This window comes from Amblyomma maculatum, chromosome 3, assembly GCF_055883805.1.
Source record: "Amblyomma maculatum isolate TAMU_Amacu chromosome 3, ASM5588380v1, whole genome shotgun sequence".
NCBI classification, from domain to species: Eukaryota; Metazoa; Arthropoda; class Arachnida; order Ixodida; family Ixodidae; genus Amblyomma; species Amblyomma maculatum.
The window spans coordinates 61,671,417-61,697,569 of NC_139346.1; the positions used below are offsets into that span (position 1 = coordinate 61,671,417).

General features: G+C 42.3%; 1 protein-coding gene across 2 annotated transcripts; it reads left to right on the plus strand.

Annotated features, from left to right (window-relative positions):
- The first annotated feature begins 5,618 nt into the window (after positions 1 to 5,618).
- Positions 5,619 to 18,059, plus strand: LOC146194865 (uncharacterized). Of its 2 annotated transcripts, XM_084597573.1 has the most exons (4): positions 5,619 to 5,893; positions 7,392 to 7,480; positions 16,077 to 16,279; positions 17,912 to 18,059. In XM_084597573.1, the coding sequence occupies exons 1-3, from the start codon at positions 5,821 to 5,823 to the stop codon at positions 16,275 to 16,277; spliced, it is 363 nt and encodes a 120-aa protein (XP_084453699.1). In that variant the 5' UTR covers positions 5,619 to 5,820; the 3' UTR covers positions 16,278 to 16,279; positions 17,912 to 18,059. The 2 variants fall into 2 exon arrangements, 1 of the variants encoding a protein (XP_084453699.1); XR_014705931.1 differs by lacking the exons at positions 5,619 to 5,893; positions 7,392 to 7,480; positions 17,912 to 18,059 and adding an exon at positions 11,825 to 11,919 and having other exon boundaries at positions 16,077 to 16,216.
- The last annotated feature ends 8,094 nt before the right edge of the window (positions 18,060 to 26,153 follow it).

Here is a 26,153-nt window from a genome sequence, read left to right on the forward strand (position 1 = left end):
CACCAAAGTGCGGCTGCCATCACTGGAGTTAAATATCACGATGTCGGGGTAAGAACGCAATGCTAAGACGTCACAGTGTGTAACCTCTCCAGTATTACAGCCGTCACATGCAAGGCAGATATTCATGTTCAGCTTTGGACTGACAAGCCTAACGTGTGTCATTTGCGTTTGCCTAGCTTGACAAAGCAAGAAAAAAAAATTAAGGAAAACCTAAAAAAACACACAATACAGGACTAGTCATTAACACATATAAAGCACATTTGTTCCTTTATTAATGATGAAGTGGCCTTCAATAACAGCACATAGCCTGAAGGAAGGTGCTGTGCCTGGCAGCTATTATTTTCACCTGTAGTAATGCGCATCTTGGGGGTGCTGAGCACTTATTTTTCTGTCCACTCCAACATGCGAAAACTACATCATGTGCATTCCCAGCTTTGTGCAACGCCAGGTTAAAGTATTGCCGTTCAATGCTTTTTGCAAGCTTCAAAACAATAGGCGTGTACTTTGTAGAAATAGCCCATTTTCCGAGTTTTAAGCTCCGTAGTGCAGTCTGATAAATTGTCGATCACTTATTTTGGTCTGACTGTTGCACAGCGCGCGTCAATAAGATTACGACGCTCTCTTTACGCGACATTTTCGGACTTTCCACTGAATAAACACTGACATGCACGTGGAACATCGGCGATCATAAGTGAACACCATGTGAATACCACGACCTACTGTATAATACAGTAGGTCGTGGTGAATACGCTCAGCGCACGTTCATCACAGCACTCTCGCAGGATGTAGTCCAGACCGTGGTCCGGACATCACGCATCTCACGAAAAGCACAAACCGGCGCCTATACCTCCAGCCATACAGCAAACGAAAATGACGCGATGCTTGTATTAGATCACGGTGGACTAGAGACACGCAGGCGGTACCCAGCAGCTTTTTCAGCGCCGCTTGTCTGTATACAACTTGCAGCACCGCAAAGCATCAGCAGAAAGCGACGCGTTACGTGACGCATTTGATCACTGATGGAAGTGAGAAAACTTTGAAGAATCGAAACTACAAAACTGCCATCGTAGACGTTAATCCACAGGATAACCAACCAAATGAGCAGGCGTGCGGGCCTCGGGCTGGCCGTCATCGGTATTATATAGCCTCAACGATTACATATGCGCTTGTGCTTCTCTGCCGCGGCCCAAAACACGTAAACCTATCAGGCCATCACGTAGTCTATCACCCATTGCTACAATCACACATCCGAGGACCTCGGATCCGTTCTGGTTTTCCGACGTATCCCGGAGAAAAAACGCATCGTGTCCGCCGGACGTAAACACCACCGATCGGGTCCGTGAGATATATTTCCCGGATCTGTCAGGCTTTTCCGACGATCCCGAAGAAAAACACACCGAGTACGTCGGGTGTAGTACCTTTAAAGCCATTGATCGGGTCCGTCCGACGTATGTACCTTTAGCCACAGCCTTTTTATATTCACTGCACAGCTACAGCAAATGTATGCTGAATCTGTTTGAGGTCTAGAGAATTCCCCGCCCGTCGCGCCTGCCGAGGCAAAGGTGTGCTCCGCTGCAACAGGGATGTTTGAGGAAGACTAGATAACTACCGAGCCTGAATTTCTCCTTACGAGAGTACTTTCGTGAGTTCTAGATTAGCGCCAAGAGTGCGGGCACTTCTAAGCGGTCACCATGTGCAAACAGATGCAAACCAGAAATGAACCTGAAAAAATTCTGTCATTTCAAGGTCAGTGTCAATATATGGTTCACGTGTACATAATCATATTTATTTTTTCAAGTGTCACCATAAATCTACTTAGTACCAGATACTTCTATACTATCGCAAACAGGGCTTTGCTTGGTAAACCTGTTTGCTCCAGCCTCACAGCTCTGCATCAGTACAAGGCACAACCATATCCGCACTGGCAGTGCTGCTTCCAATGTGCAGGTTCTGATAATTAAACAGCAAATTATTATTCCACGCCCACTATTCTGATTTTCACTATGATATGAATGAGATAATTACAAGGGCTCTGTAGGCTCTTGTTCAAAAGAGAAAGAAGTTTGAGCCAGAAAACCATTGACAGATTTCATTGAAAACATCAAAGAATAGCTGCTTTCAGATGTAGATAAATGCTGCACTCAACATTAATCACCATTACTCTGTCAGGCAGCATCTCCAGTGTATAATTATTCTAGTAGTATTTTGTAGGAAAGCAAGCATTCGTTAGCATTCATCCATTTCACTTCTCAAAGCAAAGAAAAAAAAATCTTTGGACAACACCGAACCTAAATTACATGTCGACTTTGTTATTCGAGATGGTTTGATTTGTAGCACTGCACTGCTAACCTATGGAAATATTGTATAATGCAGAAATACCTCCTCCCTCTAGCAATGCACCACATGGATAAAGCAGAAGCATAAGAACAGCAATGGAACAGCCATTAGCAAGATAAAAAATAGAACTTGTAGATGCAGTTTCAGCTTGAATTGTCTAGGTACTGCATAAAGGATTTTAACTGTTGATAATTTCACAATTAAGAAATAAAATCTGCACCTGTTTCAAACCAAAACTTTTTGTGCATAAATCGAATGCACTGCATAGAGAAAAGGTGTACCAACTAAGTTTGTTCTACAGCATGAACAGCTTCTTTGTTTCAAAACAAAGAAAATCTTACAAAACATGCTGCACAACTCCTGAAAGAATGCTTGTGTCCAGGACTTAATTCAGAGTGGTTAGAGTGCTCGACTTCTGTGGCCAAGGATGCAGGATCAAATCACAGCCACGGCGGCCTCTTTTCGAGAGGCAAAAAGCAAGGCGCCCATAGGCTGTGTGATGTCAGTGACGTTAAAAAACCCCAAATGGTCTAAATTTTCTGACTCCTCCACTACAGCATCTTGTACAGCTTGAGTCGCTTTGGGACGTTAAATCCCACAAACCAATCAACGAACTCAGAAAGCACACAATTAAATGTGGTGCCAACCGTAAACAACATGGTTTTGTGATTTGCATTCTGGCACAAAAAGGAATTTTCCCCTTAATAATATCAGGATATACAAATAAAATGGTCTATTTAATTAGCTGATATGGATTAGAAACATTATACTGTTTCATATTAATTAGTGCCAAAAAACTTATGGTCATGAAATTCAGTAGCTTTAAAAGCTCCATGATAAAATCTTACCTACAGACATTACGTTTCAAAAGAAGCAGAGTTTTTATGTGCTGCAAAATGCTAGTAACACATATTCAAAAACCCTAGATGGTCGAAATTATTTCGAATCAAACACAAACTGCGTCGCAAAACCTGTATGCAAGTTAGAGATAAGTGCGACATGCCGTGTTGTCCCATATCATTTCATATTGATCTGTTTCAACATGAAAAAGAAGAACACAAGTTAGAAAGAGAAGGCGTGTCCCTGTGATCATTTAAATTGGCTTGCTGCATTACAAAAAGTCACCCTGAGTACCAAGCTTCTGCAACTTAGTAGCAAAACTGCATACACTCTTCTATGGATGCCAAGCTAGATGCACTTCACAAAAAACTAACCAGCAATTCTCGCACCTAGTTTGTGCACACCACTGCATGTGTTGTACATAGGTGCACTCTTTGACACGGTCAATATACCTTCAGAGCCAATTTACTGCTGTGTGCCCAGGATAACGCAACACTACATTCACCACTGTTCCCAAGTTTGGACATCGGTCATAATCATCATAATTAGCCAGACTATACCTACTGCAGGGCAAAGACCTCTCCCCTATTCCTCCAATTTACCCGGTCATGTGCTAACTGCATCCACTTAACCCATGCGAACTTCCTTAACCACTTCCACCCACCAAACTTCCTGTTGCCACCTGCTACGCTTTCTTTCCCTTGGAATCCAATCTGTTACCCTTAACGACCATCGGTTATCCTCTTTTAGCACAACCTGCCCTGCCCATGCTCTTTTCTTCATTACTTCCTCTAGAATGTCATTAACTCGAGTTATTTCTCTGACCCACTCTACGTGCTTCCTTTCTCTTAACGTTACACCTATCATTTTTCGTTCCATAGCCCCCTGCGTTGTCCTCAACTTAAGAAGAACCTTTTTACAGGGTATTCTGTGCAACACAAACACACACAAGAAAGAGGACACCATGGGTGCCCATGTTGAACTCTTTCTTGTGTGTATTTGTATTGCACTCGATACCTTGTAATTATGTGTGACAGCCAACTAGCTCAGCAGTTAACTCTCTTAAAGAACCCTTTTCATTAGCCTCACATTTCAGCCGCAAAAGTGAGTAAGGTAAGATGCAGCTGTTGTATACTTCCTGGGTGATACCGGTAAGCTGCTAGTCATAATCTGCGAATATTTGCCAAATGCGCTCCATCCCAATCTTATTCTCCTAGTTATTTCCCTTCCATGGTCTGGATGCGGTTACTACCTGTCCAAAGTAGATACATTTCAGAAGGGTAGATACTTGGGCTTGTTGGTACATGATCGAAGGGAACAAAATGTAGCGCACCAAGACAAGGAAAGCGCTGTGTGTGTTCTTTCTCTGTCCTTGTCTTGGTGCGCTACATTTTGTTCCCTATGATATATTTGCCTACTACTTCCAGTGCTTCGCTACCTATTGTGAACCTACCTTCCCGAGGCTGTTGAACATTACCTTAGTCTTCTGCATATTGATTTTGGAGCCTACCTTTCTGTTTTTCCAGTCTCGGTCATCATCCTTCTTTGCAGTTCATCCCGTGAGCTACTTCGCAGATTACCGCGATTCGAGAATTGCAGATTACTGACATCTGCCCTTATCAACTGCTCCCATTCCAAGTCTCTGAATACTTCCTCTTAGTAAGCTGTGAACAGTACTGCGTAGGTCGTGTCTCCTTGCGTAGTACCTTTTTATATGGGAATTTTGTTACTTTTTTTATGCAGAACTATGGTTACTGATTGAACGGCTAAAACTGCGTCTGCGCCTTGTTCGTGCCTGTGTGTTTCCTACGTCCTGTCTATTTTGCGCAGTTTTACCCGTTCAATTAGTATGAACGAACCAGCCCTTCAGAGTGTACTACTTATGGTTACTGTACAGCCGCTATATATATCTTAATCCAGTACTTTTACAAACGGCTCGTCTGCAACCTGATTTCACAATGCCTGCATGACTCTCGAGGTTTTTACTAAGTCAAATGCTTTTTCGTAATCAATGAATGCTATGTATAAGGGCTGGTAGCTTAATTGGTTATTATATTCCTAGCATTTTGCTATCACCTGATTGATGATATGGACATGAAATTTTCGAAAACCTGCTTGATCTTTTGCTTGATTGAAGTCTAAGATTGTCGTAATTGTGTTAGCAATTTTGTGATTACGTTAGTAAACACCATTATATGTAACAGATAGTAGGCTGATTGGTTTGCAATTTTGAACGCCGCTACAATCCATAATTTCAAACTTCCCGCGTCTCGGCTGCCGATGGTACTTCTGGTTCCCATTGGTTGAAAATAAAAGAAAACTTATGCTCCATTTTTGGCTTTCAAAACTTTTCAAAAACAGGCTCACTTTTTATTATATTATTAATAAAATGATTGTTAATTATTGCTGCACTTTTGTATACAATACTACGATACTACTACTCACAAGTAACTGCTTGGCAGTTCGCATGTGTGTGTACAGGCGCTGGTCACTGGTGTGTATCAACGGTCAACGGTCTGTGTGGCCCACGGCCTATTGTATGTTGGGTTATCTTTGTGCTTTCTGCCGTATTTTACTTCTGCCTGCGTGCCATGTTGGCATCAGCTGCTCCCTGACCACAGCGCGCGTCGTTTACTAACAGCGATGGATCCGTCCTCGTCTCAAGTGTTTGTGTCGTCTCAGTATGCAGTCGAAGGCAGCGGGGAATACGTCAGTGGTAAGCCTTTCTCCACTTCTGTATGCTCTCAAGCAGTGCTTACGAGCAATAGGTGGTTACGCAGAACAGTATATTGTTTTTCATTTCCGAAATTTTCATCGAGATACTGCTTGATAAAAGCGCAAAAAGAAATTATTTGAGCTCTATAGACGCAAGTTGCTTTGTCTCTTGTCTTTTCACCGCTGTGCAAGGCGCCGTCGACGCTTTTACCCACGACCTACTGTATAATGCTTTTACCGCTGCTACCAGACGTTATTGTTCTTAAGTAGGGTCTGCATTTCAGGCAAACATCGGAAGATTAGTCGAACAGGTGTTCATGAGACTCCCCCACCCCCCTCATGCGAACGAGGCACCCTCTGCGCGAGCGCTCACCGCAGCTGTGTGCACTTCGCACTGTCGCGTGCTCTGCTCTTCGGATAAGTGTGCTATTACATGCCAGCTGTGCTCTGCGGTGAAGGGGCGCTAAAAGGCGACGCAACTTGCAGCAGTGAGCTCGACATCGAAAATTACTTTCTCTCTTAAAGCAACAGTTAACGCGATGAAAAATTCAGAAATGAAAGACAATAAGCTGCTCTACCTAGCGCCTTAACGTTCGTTCTTTTTTTTACTGTAACCCTTCCAGGCTGACACCAACATGTCTTCATGGTTCAACATGCACTTCTTTCTGCAAACTGTTTTCTATTTCGATATACACTGATTTACTAGATGTAACATTGGTTATAAATGACATCTAGGGAAGCAATATGGCTATTTTCTAATTCCCAAAGGCTTGTTGATAGTTGTAACAAAATGAAAATTTATGTACTTTGAGGATTTCTTACACAATGTTTAAGGAAAGATTTCGAATATTTTGAATGCTTTATTGTTTATAGAATGTGATACTTGGTTTCTCGCTTTTTTGAAACATTTGAATTTTATTCAACTCAGAAAAATGTTTTGGAGCAATTTTAAGCTTTCAAACATGCCTTGGGATGAGTCATCGGCAATGTTTTTGGACAAATCAGGTTGAGTGCAACCTCCGGGTCGTTTGGTGCAGAACGACCCTTGTTAGTTTTATATATCGGAAGAGCTCAGTCAGCTTGCCTGTACACAAACAAGAGGACCTTTTAAGGAGGAAGTTTTAACTCATTTTTGCCTGTATGCTTATTGGCAATAACATGTGGAAGGGAAACAGTTTCAAGACAAGACACGAGCTTATGTCATGTAGCTGCACATATTTATCCCTTACCGCTTATAGTTTTTGTGATTGCATATTTGGACCTAATATGACAGAGCCTGAATTCATAACTTTGCCATTACGAACAGCTCAGCAAACTTGGGCAGAGTGTTGGAGCAGTTTCACGAATTCTATACATCATGCACTTGTGTTCATTTTGGTTATCGTACCATATTAGTTTCTATCCACTGATATGGTTAAATGAGATTTTCTTGTTTGCCAGGCATTTAACAAAAGCTTCTATGCGAGCTCTTCTCATGTCTTTTGTGTGTTGTCATGCAGAAGGTCTCCGAGAGCTGATGGCTTCTTTTAAGATATCGTGGACCCCAGTGCCAAGGCTGACTCTTGGCAAAGTCACCAAGTCTGCTAAGGTAAGGATTTTTCTGTCATCACGCCATGACCAGCTGCGCTCAAAAGAGCTGTACATAATAGTTAGGGTATTTATTAAGTGCAGTTTTATTTGTGATGTGGTCCAGTTGGACAGTCCATTTCTTAAAGCTGTAGCCTATACATGCAACACTTACTGTCTGGATGAGGGACCAATTCAAAAGTGCTTTGCAAGATGAGGCTAACATGTGTGCAGTATTAGATACATTGTGATCCTCTAAATAGTAAGTGAAAGTGCATGAGCAATATCACTTGGGGTTCATTTTATTATAATAGTATGATTAGCTACCACCTCCTTGAGAATCGTAAAGGTGCTTGCCGAGTAACGTTTTTGCATTGTGGGGTCATTGCAAACTGGCTATTTTAGACAACCGGTATGTCTACAGAGCAATATTTATTGAAAGGAAAATAGATAGGTCAGCTGACTACTATGAGGGTGGCAGCAGAACGCTGGAGCTGATCAACTGAAGGATCATCTATTCAACTGCACGCTAATCTGTGAGCGACTTGTCTTCTTCAAAGGCCTCATAATGTCCAATCGGAAAAGGAAATGGAAGTGCCAGACGAATCACATTGAGATGGAAACATCCTCAAGGCATTCAAATCTTTCAAAACTCCCGATGAGGTATGTTACATTCATAATTTGTCACCTCCTTCATAGTCAGTAAAGGGTGGTGTAGCAGCTTATGGGGTGAGTTGGTGCATAATACTCAGAATTGCAGTGAAGCCTAGACAAACACATAGAAACAAACACGAAACAGGCACACACTACAAACTGTAATACAAAACTGTACCCGAATTTCCTCTTGCACACTCGGCCACAACTTCCTCCTCTACTCTCAAGTACAGCACACTCGCACACATCTTCTATCCCAAGCAGATATGTCTGGCCAATAGTAAATGTTAGCAAGGTAGCATCCAAGCAACAAATACAAGACAAAGGCTGTCACTCACATCTAACAAGAGTTAAAACTCCTGCCACATAGGCACAAACTAAAAAAAACACACATCTGCAGCTGCCAAGAATCAGGTTCACATTCACGCACAATACATCTAAACAATGAGTCCGGTTTGTGAGTTTCAACACAAAAGACATATGAAGGGAACCCTTATTTGAATCGCTGATTGCCTTGCCCAATCTGGTCAGCTGCAGTTCATTTCTTCTTCACAAGCATAAAATTCTTTTTAATTGCCTAAGGTCTTCTTATTAGGCAAGAGTCGGAATAGGATTGGCAGAGAAATTTTTGAGGCGTTATAGATACAAAAGAAAGACAGCACATGGTTCATTGATGCCTCTTTATCCTTGTGCAAAAATGAAATTTCAGTTCTTGAAGGCTGTTTATGAGTTGTTGCTAGGGATGTGTGGTGCATGAGGAATGCTTTTTGGATGAGCTTGAAGACTTACTGAGGACTTCTCGGAAGATGAGCCGGAGCTGTGAAGCCCCATTGTTTGTCAGTTTGAAGAAGACGAAGGTTGTTCCTCTAAAAAATCAATGACTTTAAATACCTTCTGAGGAATAACCTTAGTCTTCTTTAAACTGACAAACAACGGGGCTTCGCAGCTCCGGCTGGCCTATGCAAAGAGAAGGCAACCCAGGAAATTAAGAATTTTATGTTTGTGAGGAAGAAAGCTGGTGCAAAAGCAGTCGTGTTTTGTAATGAACTGCAGCTGACCAGATTGGCCAAGGTGATCAGCAATTGAAAGGAGGGTTGCCTTGATGTGTTTTTTATTCCGTTGAAACTCAGAAATCGGACACATTTAGAGGTATTGGGAGGGAATGTGAACCTAATTCGTGGCAGCTGCAGATGTTTATTTTTTGTTTAAGTATGTGTCTGTGGCGAGAGTAGTGACTGTCTTGTTTGGACGATGTGAGTGATGATCTTGGTTTTGTATTTGTTGCTTGGACGCTACCTTGCTAACAGTTATTGTTGGCCAGACATATCTGCTTGGTATAGACCAGATTTTTTTACCCTCACGCGCAGGCTGCCAGCGCGCTCCTGCTCTAGACACCAGGCGACGTATGTATGGGGACTGCGGGACCGCAGATCACGCAGGCGCCTCGCGTTGAATATGCGTGTTTGTGAGCAATCGTTGTCAAATTCTGCGGTTAACGCGCTCTACCACTTACGCATGTAGGTGTGTGCTGTGCCTTGCTACTCACATTTGTCCTTGTTCTACATAATACAACAGCATTTTGAAACGCACTGTCCTCTTGACGCAATATACGAAGGTGGGCTACCATGCAGGTTGCGGACTGTAAATCAGAGTTCATGCGCAGCAGTGGCGTATTTTTTTTCTCGGACTGCCCTTCACAAGCATTGAATGCATATGTCTTGCTTTTTTACTTCTTTGATTCTACGAATTTTGGACCAGACTCCATGGTGTGAGATGTAACCGGATTGGCGAGCTTCACGCTAAAGGTTGCTTAGGCAAAGCGTGTTTTCGGCCACCAGTGGTTCGTCTTTGGCTTTCATTTGCCATTCCGAACGCGAGTTTAAGTCCGATTATAACAGACGCTTGGGCGAGTTGGGCAATCCACAAGTGCAGACAGCGCAAAAAAAAAAATGTGGAGCTACGTTTCCGATGTTTTTTTTTTTTTTTTTTTTTGCTTGGGCGGTCTGCACTCCCACTAACAGCAATTCAAATTTTTATTTCCTTATTTCAAAGAGAAGTCTGCATGAACAATGGTTGAGCGTAGTAGCTTTTTGTGATTTCTGCCTAAGACTCAAAAACATAATTTCATTACATGCTATGACCTGGCCGAAATGGCTAAACAGATCTTTCACATACACCGAAAGCATCTAAATAGAGAATATTCGTATTCAGCCGCTACTGTGTTATTTGTTCAAAACTTGAAAGAAATAGAGAAACTGTGTTGTGCCTTTCAGCGAGTGGCTCTGTGGATAGGGCTCTCGACTGCTGAGCCAGAAGACATGGGCTCGATCACGGAAGCTATGGCAGCTCTTCGATGAAGATGAAGCTGAAGGCGCTTGTGTGGTGTGCGATGCCAGCGCACGTTAAAGAACCCCAGGCATTCATTAACTTTCCGGAGCACTTCACTACGGCGTACCTCATAGCCGATGCCACTTTTGGACGCTAAACTTCATATACCACATAAAAACAGTTGTCATGCTCCAGCTAGTATTTCTTTGCTGCAGTTTCTTCCTTTGGCGTGTATGACAATGTACGTGCAGCATCAAAAAAAAGTATCATGCTTGACATAAAGGCACTACTGTTTAATAGGTGCTAGATTATCCAGCGATGAAAAGAAACGATCCTAATGCTCCGTTGTTTATAAATAAAGCGCAACAAAACTTGCGTGGTGTTAGCCTGTCGATTCCGATGAACGAACCGCGATAATTTGTTGGTGTTACTGGCACAGTCGTTGATCGTACATCAGCTGCCTTCATCAACAAGGCACCAGACAACCTGCATTCACTTTCATCTCGATGTATACTGTATTCTTTTAAGTATAAGTGATTGCATTGTTTATTACCTACTGTGTTCATTCAGTAGCTCTCTTCGAGCCATCCTACAGTGGCATCCACCTACCATTTTGGCATAATCGAGGATGCACTGCTCAATTTTTTTTTTTCAAGGAATGGGAGGATGTAGTCTTGGAATGATGTATATTCATTCTTATTGAGTTTATTTTTGTTTTAATTCTCTTGTTTTGGAGGTTTTTTATATGTAGACATTTTAGCAGCAGCCTACATAACCACAAATAAAGCCCTCAGAAATGAAAATATGCACATACTGTTTACTTCCACAAGGCTCAACCTCATTACTCTGTCCATAGAAGGCACCCTAAATATTCTTGTTTGATGTTTTTGGACACTACGTAAATAATGTTTGATAAAACTGCCACATACTTGTTTATCAAACAGAAGATAGTCGATGGTCACTTAGGACAACAAATTGGATTCCAAGGTAACTAAAGCATAGCAGGGTGCAGCAGAAAGTTGGGTGAGCGGATGAATTTAAGAAGTTCACAGGGGTCAAGTGGATGCAGCTAGCAGAGGACCGGGTTAATTGTAAGAATATGAAAGAGGCCTTTGGCCTGCAATGGATATATCTTTGCTGATATAATTTTTCCAGACCTGCTACTAGTGTTGCTTTACTGTCTATTACATACACCCTATAATGCTTTTTGCGCTATAAATACCTTGTTGCCTGCTTTTTGTCCTTTTGTACATACATGGCTACTTTATTAGAAGTAGGTGCCGTACATGTTATTGTCATTGCAAAAGGTATCTGGAGTGCCACTTGCTAATGTCAGTCCATACAAGTATCTCATATTTGACCTGTATTTTTCACCTTCCCTTTCAGTCAACATGGCTCATGCGAAAGTTGGCAGCCCCCCCCCCCCCCCCCCCCACCTCTCCGCCTCGTGTTCAGCTCTTTGAAGTCACGGGAAGAAATGTAAGCTCCTAACAAAGCTAGAAGGCTGTAACTTTTGATCGTTCAAGAGTATTAGTTAACGTGTGCATGTTGTATGATGTGACATGTTCTGCTTATCCTATTTAATGCAGTTGCATATGGCCTGGAAAACTAAAACAGCACTTTAATATGGTGTGGTGCTAGCACAGACTTCATATATTTTGACAGGTGCATGGCTTTAAGGCATCTGTAAAATGAAACTATCTAGAAGTATCCTGTTTACTCATTTATAATATGCATCCATGTATCACAGCAAGAAAAAAAGTGGAATGCCTTGAATTTTTCTGGGCACTGGATTTTCATGGCCAAATCTCAATATTATGAATCATGTTGGGCTAAAATGGTTCATTATTTTGAATTATCACGGTACTGAAAAATTAGTGGTTATAAGGGAGCGATCTAATCTTGGTATGAAAATGATGTATCTTGGCAGTAGAGACATGCATAAAAGCCAGATCTGAAATGAAAATGTTTCACGAACTTCAAAGCTGCTTCCTTTGAAGAAATAAGTTATTTTCTTCTACTGCGTGGACCACGCGACTGATTAAAAACCTCTATACCTTCCGCTTTGTCCAATGCTTCATCGGGTGCATACTTCATTGCACCGACTCTCTCTGTTTGCTAACATATTTATGTTAACGTGTTTGTAGTAACGAGATTTGAATGTACTTGAATGAAAATCTAGCTACTTGGAACAACCAGATTTATTGCAACCGCTCATCACTTGGAGTGATATAAATGGTGTCAAAGGATGATTTGCCTTTCTGACAGGTGGCTGGCTGTTCGCCTTCAAAGTGAAGTTCATAATTAAGAATCTTGATTGGCTTTGAACACTCTGCGTTAACCCTTTCTGCAGTCTGTTCTGTGCATGAAATATTTAACTTAATATCCCGACTCATCGCCCTGCTCCCCTTAAAATATTCAGGCAAAACCGTCATTGCCAACCTCTAGGAAGAGTCAGTCACAGGCCGAAGACATTCCCGCTAATTGTTTTTTTTTATTTGCTTATTACGCACTTTATCTGCTTTCAGTATAGCCCCTTTGTCTTTTGGTTGCTGTTTTTCTTGTATTTGGTATTTGCGTTTTCTTTTGAACCAGCATTGCTTTTTGTTATGTGTTTGTACTGCGGTAACTTTTGGGCATAGGCTTCCAATTGAGCTCCGGAGCTGCACTTGCATGAGACAAGCTGTAGATTTCATAGACAGTAAAACATTGTTTTGCGAGTCTTCCGAGCAAGGTAAGATCCCATAAGTTTGTTTTGTTTGTGTTTTGTGGAGTTCAACGCCCCAAAGCGACTCAGGCTATGAGAGACGCCGTTGTGGAGGACGCCGGAAATTTCGACTACCTAGGGTTCTTTAACGTGCGCTGACATCGCACAGCACACGGGCGCCTTGCTTTTTGCCCCCTTCGAAAAGCGGCCGCCAAGGCCGGAATTCGATCCCGCATCCTTGGGAATAGTTGTCTGCGCCACCCCGGTGGGGAATAAGATCCCATGATTAAGATCGTCAAACCGCACTAGATGCAGAAAAAAAGGAATGAATATTCTCTAGATTTTGGTTTTTTGTTCAGTCCCGGAAGTTTGAAAAATTAACCTCCTCGGGTTTATGGCTCACATTCTTTTTTTTCTTAGTGTGATAGCATGCCTTGCAATACAAAATGCTTACTTACAAAAACAGGTACATGCCAGATTTTTAAAAGAAATATACTAAGTGCCGGTGATAGATGGCCCCTTCTAGATTTCCTTTGGATCACATTCATACTGTCGATGTTCACATCTTTTCATTTTTTTGTGCCGAGAGTAATGTTTCCTCCCTGTTTAATGGCTCCAAAACTTCATGCTGCTGCTAAGTGCAGTTTTTTTTTCGTTCAGCTGCTCCAAATATGGATATTACTACTCCAAAAATTAAGATTTTGCTGCTCTTAAAATTGTTACAAATCCTATTTCAGCTGTTACATCCCTGCATTTCTGTACTCTATTCTTAACTTTTACCCAAAATTAATTTTTCTCCAAAAAAGGGACACTTCACTATGTAGTGAATAAAGGGGGACGGAATGGAATCCAGTCTTCAGGCCACGAAACGCTTGTAATTCTTTCAAGATTTTTTTTTGTCTTCCTCCACTTGCGAATGCACAACTCTTCGACGTCATTTTGTTTTGCGGCAGCTTTGTTGCAAATTTCCAGTGGCTATAGACCAGATTTATAGCTGCTCCCGGGCGCGGCCATTTTTTGCCGGCGCGCCGCCACGTGGACACTTCCTTGGGGACTGCGGGACCGTGCCTGTTCAGTAGCCATGTTCAGCTAGCGTTCGGGAGCTAGACAAAATTGCCAAAAATATTTTCATGGCATGATTGTGTTGGAGCAAGTTTATTTTCATTGTCGTAAAGTTAAAATCGACTAATTATTAGTGGGATTTAGTACTACATTCACGTTAACTGTGTTTGATGCTCAGCATGCAACTGCACTATAATGCTGTCATTTTGGTGCCTTACTGATGACAAAATGTCTGAACAATTGCAAGCATTACTCTTGCACCCCGCTGGGGTGGCGCAGTGGTTATGGCGCTCGAATACTGTTCCCAAGGATGCGAGATCGTATCCCGGCCGTCAACGGCCGCTTTTCGATAGAGGCGAAAAGCAAGCTGCCCGTTGTGCTGTGCGATGTCAGTGCACGTTAAAGAACCTTTAGGTGCTCTAAATTTCCGGAGTACTCCACTGCGGCGTCTCTCATAGCCTGAGTCGCTTTGGGACGTTAAACCCCACGAACCAAACCAAACCATTACTCTTGCATACGACTCGCATATAATTTCACTTTTAGTGAGCTCTTCCTTCATACTAGCCATTTCGAACCTCACCAATTGCGCTGTGCTGTTGTTAGCGTGGTGTGTGCCATTAACACCAACAAATTATCGCGGTGTGCGCATCTGAGTCGACAGTGCAGTGACCACTGCCTCCCCCTTCCCCTGGAAAAAATTTGCAGTTAACCTGCACCCCCAAAGCTGCTGTATAGTTAAGGTAGGTTCTAGAGCTGTGCACGGGCTGGGGCTGCTCAGAAGCCCTTGGGCTTGGTCTGGGCCCAGGTATATTTATCTTGGGTGGGCCGGGCCGGACACCCTGATCACGAACACATGCAACATCTGCAAAACTGCGAATACAGCCATAGTGCGATAGGTGTCTAGAATGCACAGCATTTTCCCGTGCCAAGCTGGATGGGGAATGTTATTGAAGCAATATTAAGCCATTTAAAGGAGCTAACATTTAAGTCGTAACCATGTGAAGCGACAATCCTTGGCGATGAGTCGTGCCATCACTGCGCTAACTCCTGTCGTTGCCACTGGTGCACACTGCACAAACGTGACTGCAACAGAGCAGCGCATTTTCAGCGTTGCTCTGTTACTGCTGCCTCGCGGTTTGGTCTAGGGAAGTACAGTTAGGCTAATACTCCATTTCTAACACTTAACAGCATGAAGTACGATATAACACTGATGAAATTTCATGTAACACATCTGGTTTCTAATGGAAACACCACATTGGTGCGTGGTGTGCTCCTGCACATCGATGCAGACTTCCATTGCAAGCAGTGACTTCGTCCAGCTCCTTTTGAAAGTAAACAATATCTAGCCACTCTATATCCTTTGTTTTCCCTTATTATCCTACCAATCAATCGACTCGATGCCCTCGTATGCGCATGGACGAAATGAAGTGATCGTCTGCAGGATCTTCCTTCGTCCAAAACGGATTATAGAAAAACTTGTCGCAAAAAAGGCCAAAACGGAAGTTGAATACCTCAAAGCCTTCTGCAATTGGCTGTCCGCGATCTGATTCCGGGCAACGACTGCTGAACTCAAGGATGCAGGATCGAATTCTGGTGGCAGTGGGCACAGTTTGTGAAAAGCAAGGCGCCACTGTGCTGTGCGATGCCTTGCATGTGGAAGAACCCTAGGTGGTATAAATTTCTGGAGCCTTCCACTGTGGCGTCTCTTATAGCCTGAGTCACTTTGTGATGTTAAACCACATAAATAACCACTGAAGTACTTTTTGAACTCATCTTAGTGTTGCAAATTCTCATTATGGATGACTGTGCCTCTTTTTTCCACCCTCTATATATACATATTTTATGTGTGCCAATTTTGTGCTTGCAGGTTCACTTTGGGTCGAATCTGTACATCAACGAGAGAAAAGTTCAATTTATCACAAGCAAGAAAAATGAGACAAAAGTGGAGCGGGAAATGGTGATGGTATTTCTGGACACCTGCGGAGTTGAGAGAGAAGCCTCACGGGCCAGCATTGCAGAAGGACTGCAGGCAGTGTTCCAGAGATGCCGGCAACCCCTGAGAAAGTGATGGTAATCATGACTAGGTTTCGTTTTATGCTTGTTGCTGAAATCAATGCTGCAACAGCTGTGCCAATTGTGCCATTTTGATACAGCAGCATAATTCTGCGTGCGCAAAACTTGCTGAATTTGCACCAAAATGCGCCGAACGGCCGCAAAAATTTGCCATGCTCGAAGACAACTTTCTGCGACCGTGATATAGCCAGTCGTGACGTTTCAGACACTCCAGCATGTCACTGGCCTTTTATTTTTATTTTGAGATGGCTTCATGCCGTTCTAACGCCTACCCATATTTTTCTTTCTAGCATTCACGTGCTTCCTCCACTTTGAGTACGCTGAACTGTTGCGGTTTGAGGATGCTTCAACGCACGGGTCACACACAGTTCGTGCGGTGAAGTATTCTTTTAATGCATAGAAGCCATTTGTAACGAGGCACCACTGCTACTGCGTTGCATTGCTAAAAGGGGCGTGGTAGTATTTTTGATTTTGCAGTAATACTTCCATGCTTTGTTTTAAGCACCGCATGCTTTTAATGGATGTATCTTGTTTTTTTTTTATGTCGCTTCTGGAAGTTTTCTGTATTTTGTTGGGCTATTCATGTGCAGCAAGGTTGTTTTTAATCAGTCTAGTTGATAGACTCAAGACTCACTTTCCCGTCAGATAGTGTAGGAGATGCATCGGTTATGGCTTCTGTTGGTGATAATAAATTGGGGGGTGGGGTGGAGGGAAGGCATCGGCATGTCGGGAAACGCGCAGCAGCCAAATTTTGAATTCCATAACACCACAATGTAGCCCAAGACTGTCAGAATTAACATTTATGGATGCCGGAACATCTAAATTGCTCTGTGCACGAAGTATATAGCCTTGCTTATACGAATATATACGACTTGATTTCCTATCTGCTTTTGGCATTTGCCCTTTCGCCTTTGGGTTGCTTTTTTTTGTGCTTTTGAATGAAGATTTTTGTTTTTGGTACTGCGCTCGCATTTAAGCACAGGCTGATAGCAGGCTGATGGCTTTGAAACTCGACTGGAGCTGTCGTCGCGCGACACAAGCTATGAATTTTGCAGACAGTAAAATATTGTTTTAAAAGTCTTGCAAGCAAGAATCTCTGAATGAGATTGTCAAACCGCGCTAGATGCAAAAAAAAAAGCACATTCTTTAGCTTTTTGTATCCTTTTTTTTGAAAAATTAACCTTGGTTGTATGGCTAACATTCTTTTTTTGTTTGATGCCACGCCTTGCGGTACAAAATGCTTACAGAAAGAGGTGCACGCCAGATTCTGGAACGAAATATGCCAAGCGCCTGTAATAGGTGGCCCTTGCTAGATTTCCTTTGGATCACATCCATACGGTCCGATATTCACATATTTTTTGTTTGTTTGCCCCGAAGGTAAGGTTTCTTTTCTGGCTAATGGCTTCAAAATTTAAATTCATTCTGCAAAGCGCAGGTTTTTTTTTCTCCTATGAGCTGCTCCAAATACGGATTTTGCTGCTTCAAAAATTGCTACAAATCCTATTTCTTCTATTGCACCCCTGTGAAATGAATGTTAAAATTAGTGGCAGATCAACAGTGTAATTCTGAACCATGACCTTAAACACCATTTTGCTTCTGTTACTTATGCATATCTTCTCTTTTTTTTAGATCTAATACAAAAGGTGGTCACTGAAAACCCAAGTGACATGTCGACTGACAAAAGGATCTCGGACCGAAAAGCCATTGATGATATGTTTGCAGAAGTCAGTCGTGTGGGCCGTCAGAAGGAAATGTGTGAAAATAAAATTGCATATATCATGCGAAGCTCTACGTTACAGTCAATAGGAACAGGGCATCACCCGCTTCTGTGCAGGGTGTATTCTGTCCTGCATGCTAGTATCACGTGTGGTCTGTATGCTGGCTAGCTACTGCCAGTGTGCCAGCAGTGTCACCTAGTGTGCCAGTGTAGGCCATATGACAGTGTAGTCCAGCATGCCAGTGTATTCCAGCATGCCAGTGTATTCCAGCATGCCAGTGTATTCCAGCATGCCAGTGTAGGCCAGCATGCCAGTGTAGGCCAGCATGCCAGTGTAGGCCAGTGTGCCAGTATGCAGTGCCACACTGGTCCGATAATCAGGTATGACACTGGCCCAGTGTCTCCCAGTGGCACTGCGTTTTCCAATAGGGTGGAGTGGAAGCGTGGGCGAGTTAGTGTTACATAGTCAACGCAATATCCTGTTTAAAATTTTGTATAAGAGCATTGCGAAAATGGATTCCAAATAGCAAGTGTGCTTTATCCAGAAATATATAGTTATGCCCTATATAAACATTATGCCTTGAGGATTCGTCACAACCGTAACTCAAATCAGCGTCTCTGTTTCCTATTTGATACTCTGGTTTTGCGATCTGCAACCATGACATCACTGTTTATGGTATACTAACTATATTATGCGTAGAAATAATATGAGCAGGCGTAATAGTTGTAGCAGTGTAAAGTGACAGTTCCAGTGATCACAAAATCTTAGCTTTATCAAACGTTATTCGTATATGATAACGAGGAACAAATGAAGTCAATTTCGAGCAATAACATCGCTTGTTTTTTTGTTAGTTCGCGCGTGCCCAGCCTCAGAAGTTGAAGTTCGTAAATTACAAAAGTAAAGAAAAATGCGGGACCGTCAAATTCTTTTTACGTTTGAGAAGGGTTGACCTAGCAAAATAAATTCCAAATCGCTACCAAGAGAGGAAGCACCACGCACGCGACCGGAATATTCTCTTGTGCACTTCAGAGTATGTCCGGCGGCGGAAACAACTAAAAGAGCCGGAGGGAAGTTGAGACAGTCTTGAAGCTACATGTACAGAAGAAGAATTCGAACTAGGATAATTTTCAACGCGCTTAGGGCGCCCCTTTCTAGTGTCCAATTTCGATCCTTTGCATTGTCAATTTCATTATTTAGACGTACGTAATTTTGCATTCGCATCCAGTTTGTTTCTGTTTATTTGTGAAGAACAATTGGATTTACATTTATTGTTGCTTACTAATAGGCGCCTACCTCCATATTCTGCGTCAATTTCGCCTAACCAGCGCGCTGAATAATTTTTTTTAGATCACCCTTGGGAGAAACACTTGCGAATACATGCTTATGGTTTTGACCGACCCAAGGTTTGCAAGAATTTGTGTAACACGCGGCTCGTAAAATGCCGCTTTTGTTTTTAGATGAGGTGTGTGAAAGCGATTGCGAAGGTCGATTCGACCTGAGAGTCCTTTGAAGGCGCTTTTCACTTTGTTGTTTTCCACTTTCATGTTCATCGAAAATATCCTCGACTACTAGAGCAGCTGATCTCATGATTTCCCTCTATATTAGGTTCAGCACCATTGAACCCTTCTAATTTTCTTGCACATGAACTGTTAGTGCTATAAGCAGCTTTAGTCGGAAGGGACAAGAAAACTCTCCATCCAAATCAGCCGCCATAACCTACTGTATAGGAATAATGGAAACAATATTGAAAAAACTACTGAATGCTCTACCAAAAATAAATCAGTGCATACATTAGTTCTTTTCTTCGTTCCTGCGTGGTAACTATTCAAACAAGATTTGGAGAGTATAGTGAGAAAAAGGGCTGCGACAGGCCGCAAACGAGCGAGTAAAAAAAAACAATGTTTTTCTGGCATCTATTTTGAGAGCAATTAAGGAAATGCGAAGTGCATCGAGAATAGGCAATTTACAAAAAATGAAGCATGCAATGCCTCCCTTAATAATATGAATAGCAAGAAAGAGTTCGAAATGAAACTACAGTTTATTTACCCAAGCTTGGCTTAATTAGAAACGGACATAAAATATGGGCATGGATACAAATGATATACAATTTCCAGGGAGAGGGTTGTTGGCAGCATTGATCACATTTAGCAGGCACAGGGTCCTTGTCGGCTTTGTTCTCATCAAACGAAGCTGCCGCAGGAGTCGCGTTTTTACACAAGCACAACAATGTCGTCTTCATCAGAGTCACCGTAGGAGTCATCAGGATACGAGGCAGACATGATTTCCTCCGCTTTCTTTATCACCACGTTCACGAAAAAGCGCCAGCGCAGGCACAAGCTTTGTCGACGGAAACGCATCAAGTCCATTTTGCTGCGGGAAACAGCCAGGATTCGGCAGGCGTCGATGTAAGTCGCTTCACAATATGCGGTAGTCGGCTGAGAGACGCACGCAGATGGAACTGAACCATTGTTGCCACAAGCAAAAGGCGATGTTGACTCCATGACTCGGCAAAAGTTGAGCAGGGACTCGCGAGGCCGCACGACTGAAGCTTGGCTGCAACAAGCCAAGAATGGCTTGTTTCATGAACCACTACACATTTCATGTGTCTAAGATGGAGAGGGTAGATAAAACTGGACTGGTTTAGGGAAAGCAAAGTCTTTACCCTTTCCTTCTCTAGTCGGGTGGAAGCCCGGCTGTTCACTCCCGTTATCTTATCTCTACAGAGAGAAAAACATATTCAGAATCAGCTGCTGGTGACCCACTTTTGTTCTCCTGCGAATTACAGACTGACATGGGCAGGAGAGGGCCCTAAGCAGGACAGGTCATGGTTAAAAGCATATTCAGCACAGGGGAAGATGAAGAATGAGGACACCACACGCAAAGCTCTTAATGTAATACCGCCGGCCATGTTTTAACAGAATAACGCGGCTCAAACTACCAAACTGGCACTAAGCACAGTTTCGAATACCTGTCTATAACTTAAGCGTAAATGTATAAACTGTGCGCATGAGCACAAGGCAATGCGCGTTAGTGTCGGCACTGGTACGGTTTGAGGCTGAAATCACATGCGGCAACTTAGAATTCCAAAACCCGAAGCAGAGCAAAGTCCGCGAGTTAAATTAGCGCTTTTCGCAGCGCTGTGATTCCTTTGGTAGTGCTGGCTCACCGGCAAAACCTATAGTTTTTTTACAACTTTATAGTGTATTGACGCGGGGCTTTTAAAGAAAATGGCAAAACTTTTTTTCTCCCGCCATGCGTGAGTAAAAGTTTATTTGGCGCGTTTCGGCACGCCGCTTATTATGTGTGCTTGTGTTTTAAAAAAAGTAATAATTTTGCTTATAATACTCGGTAGCTGAATTGCAATATTTTAGCATTTTTAACGCTCGTCATAAAAACAAAAAATATCGATAGCCGATAGCATCTTTTCCTGCTTTATTTTTTGATGGAGTGGAAGCATGGCGAGTTTGTGTTACATAGTCAACGCAATATCCTGTTTAAAATTTTGTATAAGAGCATTGCGAAAATGGATTCCAAATAGCAAGTGTGCTTTATCCAGAAATATATAGTTATGCCCTATATAAACATTATGCCTTGAGGATTCGTCACAACCGTAACTCAAATCAGCGTCTCTGTTTCCTATTTCATACTCTGGTTTTGCGATCTGCAACCATGACATCACTGTTTATGGTATAGTAACTATATTATGCGTAGAAATAATATGAGCAGGCGTAATAGTTGTAGCAGTGTAAAGTGACAGTTCCAGTGATCACAAAATCTTAGCTTTATCAAACGTTATTCGTATATGATAACGAGGAACAAATGAAGTCAATTTCGAGCAATAACATCCCTTGTTTTTTTGTTAGTTCGCGCGTGCCCAGCCTCAGAAGTTGAAGTTCGTAAATTACAAAAGTAAGGAAAAATGCGTGACCGTCAAATTCTTTTTACGTTTGAGAGGGGTTGACCTAGCAAAATAAATTCCAAATCGCTACCAAGAGAGGAAGCACCACGCACGCGACCGGAATATTCTCTTGTGCACTTGAGAGTATGTCCGGCGGCGGGAACAACTAAAAGAGCCGGAGGGAAGTTGAGACAGTTTTGAAGCTACATTTCCAGAAGAAGAATTCGAAGTAGGGTATTATTTTGAACGCGCTTAGGGCACCCCTTTCTAGTGTCCAATTTCGATCCTTTGCATTGTCAATTTCATTATTTGGACGTACGTATTTTGCATTCGCATCCAGTTTATGTTTCTGTATATTTGTGCAGAACAATTGAGTTTAAAATTTTTGTTGCTTACTAATAGGCGTCTACCTCCATATTCTGCGTCAATTTGGCCTAAACAGCGCGCTGAATATTTTTTTTATATCACCCTTGGGAGAAACGCTTGCGAATACATGCTTATGGTTTTCACTGACCCAATGTTTGCAAGAATTTGTGTAACACGCGGCTCGTAAAATGCCGCTTTTGTTTTTAGATGAGGTGTGTGAAAGCGATTGCGAAAGTCGATTTGACCTGAGAGTCCTTTGCAGGTGCTTTTCACTTTGTTGTTTCCCACTTGCATGTTCATCGAAAATATCCTCGACTCCTAGAGCAGCTGATCTCATGATTTCCCTCTATATTAGGTTCAGCACCATTGAACCCTTCTATTTTTCTTGCACGTGAACTGTTAGTGCTTTAAGCAGCTTTACTCGGAAGGGGCAAGAAAACTCTCCATCCAAATTAGCCGCCATAACCTACTGTATAGGAATAATGGAAACAATATTGAAATAACTACTGAATGCTCTACCAACAATAAATCAGTGTATACATTTGTTCCTTTCTTCGTTCCTGCGTGGTAACAATTCAAACAAGATTTGGAGAGTACGGTGAGAAAAAGGACTGCGACAGGCCGCAAACGAGCGCGTAAAAAAAACAATGTTTTTCGGGCATCTATTTTGAGAGCAATTAAGGAAATACGAAGTGCATCGAGAATAAGCAATTTACAAAAAATGAAGCATGCAATGCCTCCCTTAATAATATAAATAGAAAGAAAGAGTTCGAAATGAAACTATAGTTTATTTACCCAAGCTTGGCCTAATTAGAAACGGACATAAAATATGGGCATGTATACAATTTATATACAAGTTCCAGGGAGAGGGTTATTGTGAGCATTGATCACATTTAGCAGGCACAGGGTCCCTGTCGGCTTTGTTCTCATCAAACGAAGCTGTCGAAGGAGTCGCGTTGTTACACAAGCACAACAATGTCGTCTTCATCAGAGTCACTGTCACTGTAGGAGTCATCAGGACACGAGGACGACATAATTGTCTCCGATTTTTGTATCACCATGTTCACGAAAAAGCGCCAGCGAAGGCACACGCTTTGTCGACGGGAATGCACCAAGTCCATTTTGCTGCGGGAAACAGCTAGGATTCGGCAGGCGTCGATGTAAATCGCTTCACAATATGCGGTAGCTGGCTGAGGGACGCGCGCAGATGGAACTGAACCATTGTTGCTACCAGCAAAAGGCGATGTTGACTCCATGACTCGGCAAAAGTTGAGCAGGGACTCGTGAGGCCGCACGACTGAAGCTTGGATGCAACAAGCCAAGAATGGCTTGTTTTATGAAGCACTACACATTTTATGTGTCGAAGATGGAGAGGGTAGATAAAACTGGACTGGTTTAGGGAAAGCAGGGTCTTTACCCTTTCCTCCTCTAGTCCTGTGGAAGCCCGGCTGTTCACTCCCGTCATCTTATCTCTACAGAGAGAAAAACATATTCAGCACAAGCTGGTGGCGACCCACTTTTGCTCTCTTGCGAATTAGAGACTGACATAGGCTGGAGAGGTCCCTGTTCAGCACAGGGGAAGAATGACGACACCACACACAAAGCTCTTAATGTAATACCGACGGCCATGTTTTAACAGAATAAAGCGGCTCAAACTACCAAACTTTCACTAAGCACAGTTTCGAATGCCTGTCTATACCTTAGGCGTAAATGGATAAAAGGGGCACATGAGCACAAGGCAATGCGTGTTAGTGTCGGCACTGTTACTGTTTAAGGCTGAAATCACATGAGGAAACTTAGAATTCCAAAACCCGAAGCAGAGCAAAGTCTGCGAGTTCAATTAGGCGCTTTTCGCGGCGCTGTGATTCCTTTATCAGTGCTGGCTCACCGGCAAAAGCTTTTGTTTTTTGACAATTTTCTAGTTTATTGACGCGTGGACTATTAAAGAAAATGGCAAAGCTTGTTTTCTCCCGCCATGCGTGGAGGGAAGGTTATTTGGTGCGTTTCCCCTTACAAAATTGTCTATGATCACTTTATGCGATGTCTTTAGACAATATGATCATAGAAGCTATCGACCATCAAAAGAAAGTCTTTAGAACACGTATGATCTATGCATGACCTTTCTTCCGACAATTGGCCACCGTGATTGAATAGAATGTATTTACATAGAACATATTTATACCTCCTATGTTTATCCTATTGATAGCGTATATGGACACTGTAACGACTGTGTTCCGATAATTGGCGACCGTTATTTTAAAGTTTCGTGTTCATACAAAGTATTAATATTTTGTGTAATGCTAACTATATTTCAAGTGTCCAATAATAATGTGTATTTTATTCACTGTTCACATTCGTGTAATATTTCGTGAAAAGTGAGAGTGGTGAAAGAAACCAATGCAAATTAATACCTTCATTTATTGCACAAACCACTGACACAGAAACACTTGATTTCCGATGGCAACGACATTGTGTGTTTGATGTAGCAGCCATATCAAATTTAACATGGTGTCACCTAGAAAAGAAATATACATACTCAAAATTTCTCTGCCAATTTCACACGCTTTGTGCTAGCATCACACACATCTCTCTTCACTCAGATGCCTCTTTTTCCTCAAAATATGCTAACAGGTTTCCAACCACTTTCTGTACAAACTAGTACCTGCAAAACACCCTCAGGAGATGGAGACTATTGCTGTGTTTAGTTGTATTCCTTTTGATCCTCTATATCATTCGACATTAGTTTATCACAATAGGGGCCCAGGAAACAAATGAGTGAAATTTACACGCCAGTATGCTTGGTCATCAGATAAACTCTCTCCTCTGCCATTTGCTACATCAAGCAAATACAATGTTGAGTGGCAACGTATCAGTATGTACACATACATTTTGGTGCATGCTACCAGAAAGTGATGCAACTATGCCTGTTTGCTCCCATTTTTCCTGAGTGATGCCTATGTTAGCCATAGCAGATAACACACACCTAAGTAATTACTGAAGGAGACCAGCTACACCAAGCACCTAGATGAATACAAGAGCAATGATAGGGAATGATGAAGTATATTATAGTTACCCTACAATATGTAGTCACACATACCTTTTGCTACTTATGCAGGTAACAAGTCTCAATAGTGTATTCCCAGAGAGTAAGAAAATAAGAAAGTGCCACTCATGCCAATCTTTTCCTTTCAAGAGCTTGTCACCAAGGTAAAATCTTTATCACATTTAAAAGCAAAATTTAGAATATTTCTTTTATAAGAAGTCCACATGGATGCTGAAGAAACTACGCTGCTACGTTCCACTGCTACTTGTCCCGGAAGTCAGGTTGCCTTGTTACTTGTCAGCACAGACCACGGCAAAAGGGGGTCTCCAGATATGGTCGAATGAAGCAACAAGAGGATTGCATGTACATATGAGAACACTAGTCAGAACAGCACGAAGAAAGATTTTTGAATAATAAAGGAAAAGTCAAATGCACAAGCAAAAGAAACATAGGAGGAGTATTACATATGGTTGCTGAGTGACAGCATGAAAAGCCCAGAATTGGAAACGCAATGCTCCACTGAGGAAAATTACATAATCATAAAATACATAAATACATAATAATCTAGGTATTCTTAGAAATAGTGGCAAGCCTTATGTAGGCACTATCGTTTGGAGATACGTGGAAAGACAAGTAAGATGGGGTGGTAAAAAATGACTGGTTTGGTTTATGTGGTTTAAGATCCAAAGCAACCCAGGCTATGAGAGATGCTGTAGGGGAGGACTTAAGAGCGTACGACGAGCTGGGGCTCTTTAACGTGCACTGACATCGCACAGAACATGAATGCCTTTTTGCTGCAATTTTGAGGTTACTGCTGAACTGGTCGTACTCAAAACAGGTTGGCGC

Bases quoted from the DNA above. Each gene is read 5' to 3' on its own strand.
- LOC146194865 (XM_084597573.1), top strand. From the start codon at position 5,821: ATGGATCCGTCCTCGTCTCAAGTGTTTGTGTCGTCTCAGTATGCAGTC. The intron at 5,894-7,391 runs GTAAGCCTTTCT...GTTGTCATGCAG, and splicing joins CAGCGGGGAATACGTCAGTG to AAGGTCTCCGAGAGCTGATG. The intron at 7,481-16,076 runs GTAAGGATTTTT...TTGTGCTTGCAG, and splicing joins AAGTCACCAAGTCTGCTAAG to GTTCACTTTGGGTCGAATCT.